General features: G+C 36.0%; 1 protein-coding gene across 1 annotated transcript in view; it reads right to left on the bottom strand.

Annotated features, from left to right (window-relative positions):
- Nucleotides 1-3,406: 3,406 nt before the first annotated feature.
- The window catches only part of LOC144451739 (uncharacterized), a 19,842-nt gene continuing 7,182 nt past the window's right edge, over nt 3,407-16,066 (bottom strand). Inside the window, exons 10-23 of the mRNA XM_078142642.1 lie at nt 15,311-15,392; nt 14,325-14,452; nt 14,032-14,211; nt 9,037-9,138; nt 8,540-8,700; nt 7,994-8,118; nt 7,712-7,827; nt 7,160-7,319; nt 6,418-6,605; nt 5,826-5,939; nt 5,348-5,449; nt 4,575-4,656; nt 3,939-4,066; nt 3,407-3,541 (exon numbers count right to left, since the gene is read on the bottom strand). Of these exons, the coding sequence (XP_077998768.1) occupies nt 3,407-3,541; nt 3,939-4,066; nt 4,575-4,656; nt 5,348-5,449; nt 5,826-5,939; nt 6,418-6,605; nt 7,160-7,319; nt 7,712-7,827; nt 7,994-8,118; nt 8,540-8,700; nt 9,037-9,138; nt 14,032-14,211; nt 14,325-14,452; nt 15,311-15,392 (1,803 nt within the window). The remainder of the gene's footprint in view (nt 3,542-3,938; nt 4,067-4,574; nt 4,657-5,347; nt 5,450-5,825; nt 5,940-6,417; nt 6,606-7,159; nt 7,320-7,711; nt 7,828-7,993; nt 8,119-8,539; nt 8,701-9,036; nt 9,139-14,031; nt 14,212-14,324; nt 14,453-15,310; nt 15,393-16,066) is intronic.

The following is a 16,066-nucleotide window of genomic DNA, read 5'->3' as shown; positions in this document are numbered from 1 at the left end:
ACTTATTAATAAGGCATAGATTTATTCTGTATGCATCATTATTCTTTTGTACTCGATTGTTCTCCCAAAATATAGCTGGGTCTGAACGAGAATGTGCAGTGTTAACAGCACCTGGAAACGGAGATCTATCAACAACTGCCGTCGCAACTGGTACACATGTTACTGTTACATGCAATAATGGTTATTCACTGACTGGTGAGACTACACTAACATGTACTGATGGTCAATGGAGTGACTCTGTTGGTACTTGCATGGCAGGTAAGTGGTGATATCGATTGATATCTTATATCCCATATATAAGTCGTATACCAAGTGTTTCCTTGGGTCTATTTTGGGTTGCGAGTTTCTTCCATTAGTTTTTGTTGTTTGTACTTTTCTGTTACTGTTTGTTCAATGACACATTCCATGACATAGAGGGACCTTGACCACATTAGCATTTGGCACTCCTTTGCTGCAGCTGACGACTTTATTGTTTCATTTCGTGGTTTATTAAATGCTCTGTGATAAATGATTTCTCAGCTTTCTAAGTGTCATTCTCTTGGTCTATATCTCAGATTGCAGTAGGCTGACATCACCGGAAGGTGGATCTCTATCGACCACGGAAGTCGTTCATGGTACAAGAGTTCGCGTAACCTGCGATGACAGTTCGTTAAACCCTGGGGGTTCTTTAATAACTTGCAATGATGGAGAATGGAGTGGTGATGTAGGAACCTGTAGCACATTGGGAGGAGGTAAATGATTTGCATACTTGGTTACCATGGCAATGTGCCTCTAGTCATACAGATGTGTACAAAGTGACTTCGGGCACAACACGAGGAAAAACTGTATTAAACGACACCTACAGTTCTATAATCTGTAGATTAATTGTGGTTGTTTGTAATTATAAAGTATTATAAGAGTCTTCGTACTTAATTTCTATGTTTCTCATCGTAACACTTTAAACTGGTCAGTCGGTCGGTCGGTAGGTCCGTTAAGAATAAAAACAGTAAAAAGAGTTATAGTAGTGTATGAGTACACGATGGTGATATTGTTAATTCACAATTGTACTTTATTAACAGTCTGAATGACATAGAAATGACAATTAAATGGCGTTGGTGATATTACATTGTCATTGGAGTGACACCTTTGGTACTTGAATGGGAGGTAAAACGTAATATGATATAGTCCATGGCAACTTGCGTCCAACCACACTGCAACTGCAAGCCATGTATGATGTATGTAGTGTTGTAGTTAAGAATGATTGTACACAATGTGTCACGTATTTCAATTCTATACTATTATGTACAAGTACATTATGTTTATGACTCCATGCACGATATACACAATACATAAAAAGTGCTCAAAATATCATATAATACTTCTAACTCAGTAAAGGTGGTAATGATGTTTCTCTGATGACTTTTGACTTATGCGATTTTTCTCCCAATAATATCTCAGGGTTTGGAAATGATCGGGACTGTGGCGTGTTAACAGCACCAGAAAATGGAGCTCTGTCGAGTGGAGAGGTCGTCGTTGGTTCAACGGTTACAGTTACATGCAATAATGGTTTTGAACTGAATGGTCAATCTACATTAGCATGTATCTTGGGTGATTGGAGTAGCACTGTTGGCACCTGTGTTGCAGGTGATTGTTTACATTTTTATTATCTACTATATTATAAGTGACATAACCACTTGTTTCCATAATAAATAACAGTCGTGTGTTGTTGTCATTGTTGTTGTTGTCTGTCTGTCTGTCTGTCTGTCTGTCTGTCTGTCTGTCTGTCTGTCTGTCTGTCTGTCTGTCTGTCTGTCTGTCTGTCTGTCTATTTGTCTGTATGTATGCCTAAAAATCTATCTATCCATCTATCTATCTATCTATCTATCTATCTATCTATCTATCTATCTATCTATCTATCTATATATATATATATATATATATATATATATATATATATATATATATATATATATATATATATATATATATATATATATATATATCCATCCATCCATTCTCCAAAACGTTTTCAAGTTTTACTTACACGGCCTTTGCCTTTCCAATATAGCTCGGTTCGATTCTGGGACAAACTGTTCAGAACTGATAGCCCCAGAGAATGGAACTCTGTCCAGGACCAAAGAAGTGGGCACTGTGATGGTTACATGCAACGATGGCTATTCACTGACTGGCCAGTCTGTTTTAACATGTACTGGAGATGGTCAGTGGGATAGTGCTATCGGTACATGTGAGCAAGGTAATTCATCATCATGTCATACGTACTTGACTATTCGAAATGAATACTTTTGCATGCATAAAGATAGACAAATGCAAACTGTTACCCAAACACAGATAATCAGACACAGACATGTGTACACAGACACCTACACTGACCCGAAACAGCCACAAAGGCACACCTCAGGCACATATATACACAGAGACTCATACACAAACACAAACACAAGCACATATAGCCACAGACAGAGACACACACCACACTACCACACATCACAACCACCACCACCACCACCACCACCACCACCATCACCATCACCTTTATCACCAGCAGCACCAGCACCAGTAATCTTTTTATTTAGTATTTCTCAGTAGAAATGAATAATGTTATCAAAGCTGACTAAAACACACCACAGACTATTCAGAAGTTCAAACAATAAAAATGTTTCTTTTTCTTTGTTCTAGATGGCGACAACGGAGGTAGCATTCCGATGTTGAGTGGATACCAAGGCTTGAATTTGATCGTGCAAACACTTGGATTCATATACGCATACATGTAGATCTATTCGTATCTAAGTACGATATAATATTGATCAAATTACTAAGTGTCATGTTATGACGTAATACTAGTGAGTCATCTTTAAAGGGACATAATCTGAGTTCACATATTTTGGGGGTGTACTTTTTTCTGAACAGGTACTCACAGTATTTTATTTGCTGGTGAGTCCCTAAGATCCTACAGTGTATACTTTGAGATACTTGCCCTCAGGGCTTGATTGCTGCTGGCGGAGAGGGAATGGGAGGGGGCCAACCCCCTCCAGTGGTGAAAAGTTTTTTGTTTGTTTTTTAAATAAGGAGATGTAAGTAATAGCAATACTATTGAAGCATACTTTGACAAGAGCAGCACACACTAGTTCATTGTATTCCGCTTCCACAAAAAAGCACATAAATAAAATACACTATAATACATTAAATTTTGAATCTTAAATAGGTTTATTAAGATAGAATCGGGTGACATTTTTTTCAACTTGGTGAGAGCAAGTTGTTCCGAAAAGTGTGACATATAAGAGATTGTTCTTAACTGGTCTTTAAGTTATTGTTAAAAGTAAACTATATCTGAATAAACATGTCATTTACTCAATCAGTCTTGTATATTTTTGACTGTCTTCTGCCTCCTCTGAGGCTATGCACGCCATTATTTTACACGGAATGAGGATACGATTTCTTCAAACGTTCTGTTCTTAGTTTCTGGTATCAGAATGACAACCAAGATACTAGTACATGTTAACAGAGCTGTAAACACAAGGAATGTGTATGCACCGATACTTGCCTGAAAAGAAATAAAACAATTATAATGATACTGAATAGATAATTTGATAAAAGAGATGAAAGAAATATCATGATTGCTCTCAGTATCTTAGTATTCAAGTGCCATAGTGTTAAAGCGGGAAGAAACCGGAGTAACCAGGGAAACCTGTGTCGTTTGGTAGGGTCAAACTGAGCATCACCCTTCTTATATCAATCTGGTAAATTATCGAACCCAGACAGCCCTGTTAAGTGGCACACAAGCTGACAGCTTTGGTGACCGGCAAGGCAAGACATATAAAATGTATGATCATGAATGCATATAATGTATCCATGTCATGCTGATATCTTACTTGAATATGTTATATATACACTTTTAATAACTGCAGCCGAGGTATTAAAGGAGCTATTAATCCATTTACCTGTATATAGGGAAAGGTTATACCAACAATAAAATTACACCACCAATTGGTCTGGACTGCCACACTCATGGCACTTTGACGGGGTCCTTGTGACCAGATCTCCGAAATCACAACAAATGCAAGTGGCCCTACAAGGGAAATGGTCACAGTGAATAAAGGTAATATAATAAGAGTTATCACTATCAACCTACTGGAAGAAGTAATTAAATCTATTAAAATTATGAAGGCTGCTTCATAGTTTGATGATCACCTAGAATATAACATGTAGGCAATATATGCAATACGTAACAAATTGCAGCAAAACCTTCAGCAACTCCAACTCGGTGATGTTATTTATGTATTATGTGGTATTAAAGTTGCAGAAGGGTTGGCCGCAAATTGTCATGGATTGCATATTTGTATTGTACATGTACTTTCAAATATCATTCGGGACTTTTATTTTGAAAAGTAATAAAGTGTGTCTCCCATTATCACACCTTGTGCTACAGTTTTGTACTTTAATGTAACACAGTCAAGAAAGTACACGTGGGGTACCGTAATAACGGAATATAGATGACTGAGAACAATAGGAAGGGTTTAATATGGAAGCAACTTTATTTTACCAGAATTTATCCTTTAGAAACTACTATACATTACCTGGTCCCACTGCGAAACAGACAATATAACCATAAACACAGATCAAGCTAATGTAGTCCCAGGCGTCTTTGACGTTAGGTACCTGGAAGATGAAAAGGTCAGAGGTCAAAAACATGGTAGTCGGGCTCACACGACTAGCGACTGCTACCTTAAGAAATGGTTACTGATTGTACGGAATCTTTTTGATAAGTAACACATCCACAGCAAAGTGAGAAAAAGAGAGAACCCTGAATAATCATACAAGACAAGACTGATAGCTAATAGAGACCACTAATAGATAAGGCGAGGGCCCGGGCGAGAATAACGTCACAGTGACGGGTCAAAGGTTATAGCTATAACGATGAAAGTGGCGCCATTACTTTGTTTTTTATTTTTAGCTGTGGGTAAGTTTTCGTTCATGTATCCTACGTTGTTGTTTTACGCACTACATTTGCATAATTCATTGGCAGAATTGTTGTAATCGCAAATAGTCAGTGGAACACGAAACAGCCCTTATATCGAAGTAAACACAATTCAGCATGACCATTGGCTTCGTCAATTTAAGAATGAAGGACATCCGCCATTTTTTTAAAAGTGAGGTTAATTGCAATAGATTGAAAATCCATGTGATCCCATTGCACACACCACCCATTTTGACCAGAAATACTAAATGTTGAAAGTGTAGTATAGTATAGTGTCGTGTATAGTTAAATGTTGTTTGATGTATTTCATCATATGTTGAAACGTAAAGTGTGATGTATACCGGAGGTGTATATCTATTAGAGTTGACTCACAGCCAAGTTCAATGACACCGTTATCATCACTGTAGACAAAGACATTACAATGTATGGATATATCAGCAACGGGCGTCTTCCAATTTTCTCAACAATAGCAATCTATAGTATAACATAAAATAAAGAATATTGAAAATCAATGATGATTTAAAATATTTGTACACGAAACGTTTAGACTAACAAAAGGAAAATGATGTTAAAAATTCAAACATACTTTAATTTTTCTGCATTCTATAACATTGCATTTTTCATGTTTGTGCAAAATATGATTTGGCCCGGTGGCCATTAAGAGCAATGGACCTCAGTCACGTTACTTTTTTTTCAAATAAAGAGATTATACGAAACATGTACGATAGGGCTCAAGTACAACCAGCCTCAAACCAATAAAAGTAAGTAATGGTATATTTACTGTTGAAATAACTTTTACATCATTACTTAAGAAATGAATACTTCGAAATGTGTTACTTTTCAAACTTACAGCAACCAGGGTAACAGCTACATTCACGACACCACTGCCAATAGTAGCATACATCACGGCTGTAACATTGCTTGGCCAAATCATAAAATATATCTCTGTTGCATAAAAGAATATCTGAGAAAAACAATAATCATTAAGAGTAGCATTTAGTTGAAAAAACACAAATGCGTTTTTATCATTTTGAAGGTCTCAATATTTTCCTGGTCCGGGTTTTGCCGTGGAAAATCGCCATATTTGTAATTGAAGTTTCAAGGGTTACATGTAATAATACAAACGTTAATCAAACTATATTGGCTGTTGGAATAGTCAAACTCTCGCTCCCTCCCTCACCCACTAATTCATTCCCTCGCTCATTCACTCGCTCAATCAATCAATCAATCAATCAATCAATCAATCAATCAATCAATCAATCAATCAATCAACCAACCAACCAACCAACCAACCAACCAACCAACCAACCATCCATCCATCCATCCATCCAATCAACCAACCAACCAACCGACCGACCAATTGATCAATCAATCAGTCAAATGGATAAAATAAATAAACTTGTATGATTGCATTTGAAAATTAATCTATCAGCAAATGTTACCGCATTAATTCCTGAAAATTGTTGGCCAGCCTGTAGTAGAATACTAATCATCATGGGTTTCCTGTAATTTATGTTCGTGAATAACCCTTTTATTCCAACTTTTTCTTCTTTAGACTCTTCTTCATATTCTATTCTCATCTCGCGAATTTCGTGAGCAACATCATGTTCCCCTCTATATCGTCGGAGCGCTGAAGAAAAAATGCATTCCTGTCAATTGGCGAAAATATCTACCATTCCAAGTAAAATATACCATTTAAAAAATACCTACATTTGTATGCCCATGCACGTCTGTAGAATTAGAATTTGAGTTATGGAAATTTTAGATCAAAAAAAGAAACTGGACTTTATTGATGTTTTGTAAGTGTAAAAGGATGATCAATTGAAGAATAGGTGACAAATATTCTTACAATTGTACTGGCTGTACCTGGAGCATTATTTTTTGCACCCGGACAATCAACAATACTTTCCACTGAATATTTTTAAAATACCAATAATTAGACATTTTACATGTTCATTAAGGATATCTTTTACTCCACATCTAGTACAACAGGCACGGACGTTAAGGTGCTAGCCCAAAAATTTATTTGGTTCGATTTATGATTTATAGTACCTTATTGTGTGTACATCTATACAAATACGTTTACACTCGAATGATACACAACAAGTTTGAGAAAAAGTTAACTGCCTTGCAGCTAATGCGGCCTTAAACACATCAAATTGACATATTAGAGGCACTACATACCTTTTCTAGCTTTTTCTGTGTTCCCTTTTGTGATCAACAACCAGCGTGGACTTTCTGGGCAGAAGGGTAGTACAATTAATTGCAAGATGGCAAAGACAGCAGAAAATGCTAGAAGTATTGGCCACGTCTCCTCGGTATTGAAAACAAAGATACCAAAAATCTGTAGACAGAAATCCAGACGTTTGAAGGTAAAAATATAATAAACATGCTTCGTCTTTGCAATCTTATGTATATTTTTTATTTAATAGTACCAAACTTTACATGAATAAAAGATAGCAGGATAACACTCGGGGCATTTAAGCTATGTGTGTTAATATACGGATGAACAGATTATTTTTTGATTTTTCTTTTTAAAATGAAAAGATTCTTGTTTTCTTTCGGCTATGGAATTGTTTGACGATGCACATATGATGTTAAAGCCACATCATTTGTAGAGTATGTACATGTTATTTAAACTGTTATTCCAAAGATGTTGGAGAGAGATTTTTCTCAACGTCTATGGTTATTTATAAACTCTGTACTTGTAAGTGATGTGCTCAAAGGACGACAAACCTGGGCAAGCAGGATACCAATAGTTATAGCCAACTGATGCATGATTCCGATAGCACCACGAAGATTTTTCGGTGCTATTTCTGATAAATAGACAGGAACAATAGTAATGCCTGCTCCTATATGAACAAAATAAAAATAAAATAATTTTAGTAATAATAGTTTTGATTTCAAAAGAAGTACATCTGTGACAAAGGAGAAATTTAGATGTGAGGAATGTACATTATTTAAAATTTAATTGGGTGAGGTAAAATATGCAGTGATGACATAATTGCAGATACCAACCTGCGTAGAAACCAAGAATAGTTCTTCCTACTACAATCATTTCATAACTGGTAGCTACTTCACTTAAACCCATGAATAATGATGCGATGATGGAAAATATACTGTTGATGAGGAGAAATCCTTTCCTGAAAAAAATCAAATGAACATGCTATCGTTCTGACATATATTTACAAATATGTGTATTTTAATACCAACCCTTTGTTAGTACTTCTTTTGTGACAACTTTACTTCATTTCATTTAAACAAAATGTCGCAAAAAATTGTATTCATTCAATCTTGATATCTCAAAGTGTAGAATGTGCGGTTTCTTTTTAGTGTCTGTAGGGTTGTACCATGCCACAGACAGAGAGTGAACACTGACATGAAATGAGTTGTAAGTGATATTTATATCTTCCTAATGACTTACCATCTACAAACCAATGATAAGTTCAGTAACCATGGTAACGACCTATGCATTAACTAAACATTTACTCCCTTAACCGACCAACCGACATCAAGCCAAGCGAGTACCAAATAAAACCAGCCATCCAGCTGTTCAAATCTTACCTGCCAAATCTGTCGCCACAGGGCGCTGCTATGAGTGCACCAAACGCACCACCTATACAGTACACAGAAACTGTAGTTGACCATAACCATAGCAACCCATTGTCGCTTATTTCTTCACCATTTCTAATCGCAAAAGTGTCATTGTAAAAGTGCTGGATGTACTGTTGAATAAATAAATCGATGACGTTACTATGATAGGTAACTAGGATAGTAAGTGGGGCATTTTTTCTACGATATGAGGAAAGACCTCCTAGGAAAATCTACAGGGTATTTTAATAAATTCTTTAAATATTGAATAAGAGCTATGCGAAAACCATTTTCTACGAAATCGCTTATTAGATAGATATTACCATTGTTCAATAATATCTTGGTCAAAAGGCCCGAACTTGGCGTACATGTAGCGCCTCTCTCTTTCAAAAAGAATCAATTTTCCCGCGGTATGGTAAAAGATTTTGAGCCTAATATCTTAATACCAGGTTTCCTGGCTGATTACTCACCTTTGAGGGAGCTGATATGACACCTGTACCATATCCATATGTACCTGATCCAGCAATAGCTACAACGAGTGACGTTACGAATAAAATTAAAGTAAGACGACCCTGAAATAGACAAGAAAATAGATATATTATCTCTTCAAAGTACAGGGTGCATCACATCTTAGAACTATGGGTAGTGTGGCGCAATCAATGACTTGTTTTATTTTGATATCGGTAGCAATATTTGTGTGTTTTCGGAATTTCGAAATGAAATACCCCATCCATCATAATGTATACACAACAAAGTGATCAACTAATAATCGAAATTATGTTAAAAACGTTGGTCAACTTTAAGATCTATATTCTATATAAGGATATTGATTTCAAAGACTACTAAGTGTATATGAAGAGCGGTAAAATATAATCTGTATAGTTACAGCTGCAACACTGCTAGTTTCCTACTTAAATAATGTCGAATGCTAAAAATGAGAATGACTATTAATATTAAAAGAACCTGGGAACCTGGGAAAACCGAAGTAATCTCATCCAAGCTATGTCCATGTTACTCGGAAGCTAGAATTATTTATTTCATTTGATGATGTCTACTTTGTTGAGCTATAAGCATCCACAAACGACTACTGTTTTTTGAAATCAATCAAACTTTACTGAAAACACAGTTAACCTTCAACTTTGCATTGCTTGTTAATTTGTATTTAGTTTCACACTCAATATAATTGCTTACTATTTTAGATACATTTTGTATACAGTACATGTCATTTTCATTTCAAATTCCAGATATGAACTAAAATATTGTTTAGCTCGGTGAGGGGGGGGGGGGTACTCAGACTAAGAAGACGCCCATAGTTATTGATTTCCAGCCACAACCATCCGGTCAAATACCTTTATTCTGATGTTTTGAAGGTATTTCTAAAGTGTGAGGACGTTTCTATGTTATTGACCTCATAATTTGTGATTTTCCAGATGAAATGTCGACCCATTGGGGCGGGACATAACAGACAGTGAGTATGCCTTTCTGTACGGGTCATTGCCGCCTCCCTCCCCTTGTACAGTAAGGGGATGAATTTGTCTTAAGAATCTAGAAACAAATCGACTCAGTCTATTTTTATCAAAGATTTAGTTCAGCGAATACAACTCTGACGTAATGTTATAATTAGCAGGGGAAAAAACAAAGTCCAAAAGTTGAAGCTCCATAGATTTTAATGTTTATAAATAGTATATTATGTCACATAAGCTGATAAGACATTCTTCATTCAAAAAGTCTTAGATTAGATAGGTGGTCTTATATATCCTTTTTGACTACCATTAGAGTTAATTTAGCTTTCAAGCAGCACTCATGAATTCTTAATCTTAACAGGCTCATACACTCACGTGTTGTGTCGCATGTCATCATCGAGATTTTCATCTATACGAAAATAGGCACTTACTAGAGATAAGAGGACAGGTATTGAATTACTACTACCCATTCAAGAACACCTGAACAGTTGTGAATCATGTTCACTTTGAAAACGTATACATAGTTACGATAAAATCTTCGTTAGACTGTTTACTAATTCGTATGTAGGGTCCATCTGGTCAAATAACGTACGTTGTTTTAACGAACAGATGAACATATATTACGTTAAGATATGCTTTACACTGAAATGTGTAAAATGCTTAACCTATAAATGCAGCGATAAGTCTTAGTGTCAGTGTCAACCAAGAATTACTAGTACTATACATTGCATATTACTGTTCACTCACACTCCTTGGTACATCCACCCTGTTGAAGGCTGCATGGTGGCATATTAGTTTAATTTCATTAGAACAAACTGTAACAAGAAACTGTATTCGTTCAATCTTGCTGTCTCAAAATTTAGCATGTGCAGTTAAGTTTCCTATTGGTTTTTGTGTGGTGGTCCTAATTGGTTTTTTGTGTGGTGGCTACATGTATATAACCAGAAAATACACTGAACAGTAACCCGCAACGAACTGATTGATATGACTTGAGCAGGTACACTGGGAATGATTTAGGTAATGATACATTTTACCAATACTAGTTAATGATGCAACCATACGATTGATAACATGAAAGCATGGGTGGCAACCTGCTACTGACTAATGCCATACTAGATGAAAGGTAAACACAATAATACTATTGTCAACTTTATAAACTTGATAATTAAATGGAAATTAGATTTATGCCACGTATGGCATTTAGTACATTCGTAAGCTTTAAAATTAGCCATTGAATATAGCTGTGTGATTCTCTGTGTATGTGTATTTCTGTCCCTGTGTCTGTGTGAAAGTGTCATTGTCCGTATGTATGTATGTATGTATGTATGTATGTATGTATGTATGTATGTATGTATGTAGGTAGGTCTACAGGTAGGTATGTAGGTAGGTAGGTAGGTAGGTAGGTCTACAGGTAGGTAGGTAGGTAGGTAGGTAGGTAGGTATGTATGTATGTATGTATGTATGTATGTATGTATGTGTCTTCGTTTTAATTTATGAATAAGAATATCACCGACAATGTGAAAGATATAGGAATTGATTGCTACTGAGGAGTCACAGAGAGAATAATGGTCAATATCTTTCTGTTTCACATGACCCAATCGAACCCATTTTGGGGTACAAACCCTTCGTGGCTAGATTTGAAAACAAAATAATATATGACACTGATCGGATGACAGGGTGCGATGCCACGGCCTCCTGTCCTCAGTCTGACAGTATCGTCGTAAAATCGCCGTAAAAAGGTACATCCATGTTGTACACAGTATTCTTCTGACAACAACCGAACCCGAAAATGTGATTAGGTATGACCATAACCATCCCTATGTGTAAGCACAGGCTTTTTTTTCTGACCATTGCAATTGCAAGGAAGTGACGTCAGCCAGATGATAGCAGAAGAACTGAATGGTGTCTATCGCACATAGATCAATGTAGATTGATCGATGCATCTCCATAGTTGTGAATTATATAACTTACACGCCCTTTCTTAAAGGATTTATTTTTTCTATGGATGACAACCGTTCTCATGACGTTTAGGTAATACACGTATTTGTAATAAAAACTTTCCTCAGAGATTTCGTCAGTATGATGACTGCTTTAGAATGCATTATATTATGGAATCAAGCATAGTTTCCAGTTCCAAATAGCTTTTGGGAATATTATTCATTTTCCATAGACAGTTTGCTTGTAAATCCCAAACAAATAAGAAGACATTGTGTATCCGGATAATTTCTGGCATGACATCTCTAGAATTCGAATTTTAAGTGATAAATATATAATGTTGACAGAACAAGACATTTCCAAGTCTTGATGCATCGTTGTAATGGTTGTTTCCCCAGGTTGTTCCCTCCTCAAAGTACCGTTAAAATCGGGTCAATGACAACATTTCGGAAATGACATGTATAGTCCACCTACCTTCTTTTCGTCGCTTCCAATTTCCATCATCGTCATCTTTTGCTCGTAATTGTTGTTCATAGCCATGATGTACTCTTGATTTGAAGGAACACGGATGGAATAAATATGATGCTCTTTATGTGTGCTTGTACTAGTAGATTTCAGAATTACGGCGAGTGGGCAGCTACGAGCTCATGTTAATCATTAACCGTTGTTTTACTGTACCGTGGAATGAACGATTGTAATCGCAAACCCGAGAGGACGGTTGAAGTAAAAGGAGGGGCAAATACTAGGAATTTTGTTGTCTCTCTTTCATACTCAGGGCGACCGGTAGGCCAAAAATACATACATACATACATACATACATACATACATACATACATACATACATACATACATACACATACTCGACAGAGATCCCTTAGGTCACTCGTATTTTCCTTGGCTGAATGAAGAAGAATGCCTGGGAATAACATCTAAGTACATTTTCGTCGTTTCGGTTGTACACATGCGATTTGATTTTTCTGACTATGGTTTCATTACGTGGAAATAAATACCCAAGGAAGTAACATGTAGCATTAACACATAACTGGTAGCTGTAATTATCCCCTATGCAGATTATCTTTGCGATCATTTTTGCTTCTGTTTAAGTTTGTTGGTGATCGGTATGCACGAGATCATACACGTGATCTACTTTTAAAGAAGCCACTCTCATCTTAATCCGCATTTTAATTCACGCCAATTCGTTTGATTGACAGCTTTGTTGTTGGTGGCGCTCTTATCAACCATGAGAGATCAGTATCGAGTGACGTGATTGCACAAGTGGAAATAACATCGAATCTGAGGACGTATGATAAATTAGTAATTGTCATTCATTTTAGATGTGTCATATTACGTAATCTCAAAGTCGGTACCGTTACTTTTATAAATTTCGTGAATTAGTCCTACTATGGAAGTATAACCCGTATGTATGTATGTATGTATGTATGTATGAATGTGTGTGTGTGTGTGTGTGCGTGCGTGCGTGCGTGCGTGCGTGCGTGCGTGCGTGCGTGCGTGCGTATGTATGTATGTATGTATGTATGTATGTGTGTGTGTGAGTGTGCGTATATACACTATACGTATGTATGACTCCCACTTTAAAATAAAACATACAGATTTACGTTCCTTTCTGTAAAGTATTTATTACTGTTTTCTTACTAAAATCCTGAGGGTTAAACATTGAAGGATTGACAGATAAATCATTTAAATGTCAACAGTTAATGCTAGCAACATCTCACATTATATTTTGATGTGTAATACAGTTAGGTGTTTCTATAATGTTTAAAGCATTAGCACAACATATGAAATCATAACTATAGGTATAGGAGATGGATAAATACAAGAATTATAATAAAATGATCAGCTCTCCCTAAATAATTATCAGCCCTCCCTAAAAAAATTATTAGCTCTCCCTAATAGTACGTCATCTTATCTAACAGTTAACAGAATATATATGATGAACTCATAATGGCAATATCTACATTATAGTCGCAATGTTTTCTTTTTGTTTTTTTTTACATATTTAATAATTTAGTTTTTTCCCTTTTTCTTATTCCAAGTTTCAATTTCTACCATCTCTGCATTGTTGTTTTCAAAGGTTGACATGTCTGTATCTTGCTGCTTAACACGGAACTGTGCAATGATTTCTTCGAATGTCTTGTTCTTGGTTTCCGGCACCATGAAATAGGTGAAGATGGCAAATGCAATTAGAAAGACCATGAACACTAAGAACGTGTAGGCACCAATGGCTTCCTAAGAGAGAGAAAAACGAAATAAAGAGAGAGAATGTCATTCACGCTAAAACAAAAGCAGTATTGAAATATGGAAGGAAACAAAAACATCGATGAGTTGTCAAATTACGTCACCTGTATAAATGGAAAAGTCAAGCCAACCACGAAGTTACACCACCAATTCACTTGCACTGACAGACTCATTGCGGCTGGTCTTGGACCCTGGGACCACAATTCTGCTACGAGCACGAATGGAATTGGTCCTGGGAAGATACAAACAAAATTAGAGATCAACACATACTTAATAATAAACACCAACGAATGTTTCATAACAAAGTTCAAAAGAAAGGAGTTGCCTATTAAAAATAAACAATATATATGGCCACTTTAATCTTCAAATCAGACGTCATCATTTTAATACTTTCCCAATAAAGTTGACATGTAAACTATAAAGACAGCAGTCAGATTGGCATTAAAGATAAATAATTATACTACGATTGCATTATTCTTACTTTTCACCATTGTAAACATTATATGTTTCCTTTTGTTCTAGAACCAAATAACTATCCTTTTCTCGGGAACAGATACTGGTATTTTGACTTTGTGTCAATACTTAGACCACTGTTTCTATAGTGGTCTGAGGTTAGTGCTACTTTGCAAAATATCAATGAGGCCAACCAATCACCGTTGTTCGTAACATATTGGAAGGACATGCAGACACTGATTAGTGAGATTGTTTGAGAGAAACAGTTAGCTGTAATATGTTATGTCCACCATGGGTATCAGTTGATTACAATTAACAATTGTACGTCATTTTTTGTCGTACCAGACGATACGGTGTAATAATGTTTTGTCTAGACAGATTGTTTCAGTAGATAAGAAACAAATCGCCGTCTGGCGTTATTTGTCATGTCATTGTCAGACACATTATTTTTGTAATCAACCAACTTCCATTGTATCCGTCTCTATTCCTTTATCTTTATATCATATCATATCATATCATATCATATCATATCATATCATATCATATCATAGCATAGCATAGCATAGCATAGCATAGCATAGCATAGCACAGAGCATAGCATAGCATAGAGCATAACATAGCAAAGCATGTGACTTACCTGGACCAACGGCAAAACAAACAATGTATCCATACACACAAGCTAAGCTGACAAAATCCCATGCATCGTTAGAATTAGGATCCTGTAGTGAAAAACAGACAGAAGAAATATACTTGTACGCTTACATACCAGTCGTTTCACGTTGGTGTTTACTAGCATTGTTTGATACAACCTTGCTCAAACCAATAAGAAACAGCACATTCTACAATGTAAGATTGCAAGATTGAATGAATTCATTTTTGTGACATTTTGTTAAAATGAAATAACTAAGTTAACGTACCCCATGCAGACATCAAATGCGGTCATCGAAACATTGGTGCCTGTATGTCTGCGTTTAGTTGCAGTATGTTTAGATGGTTTATTTCATTTAGGCAAAATGTAGCAAGAAATTGTAATCTTCCAACTTATAAAGTGTAGAAAGTGTAGTTTGTTATTGGTTTGTGAGTGGTACCGGTTGTGTCAAACATAGCCAGTGAACCCTAGAATGAAACTGGTTGTAAGTAAGTATTGTAAGTCGTTCATGAACGAAGAGAATATATTGGGTTGATCATGAGGTTGGTTCTTTACTTCAAAACTGTAAAGAGAAGGACATTTCATAAACTGAATGCTTAAATCTTTATCTGTCCAAAAACTGATAACAGATTTTTAAAATTAAAGGTATGATTGCAAAATGTACCTAACAATGACGCCATCAATAATTTAGTTTATGCAAATTAAGGTCGAACAATAACAACTATTGCAATAAAGTCATATAAT

This window comes from Glandiceps talaboti, chromosome 21 (assembly GCF_964340395.1).
Source record: "Glandiceps talaboti chromosome 21, keGlaTala1.1, whole genome shotgun sequence".
Classification (NCBI taxonomy): domain Eukaryota; kingdom Metazoa; phylum Hemichordata; class Enteropneusta; family Spengelidae; genus Glandiceps; species Glandiceps talaboti.
Note: the sequence above shows the minus strand (reverse complement) of the source record. Positions and strands in the feature narration are given on the sequence as shown.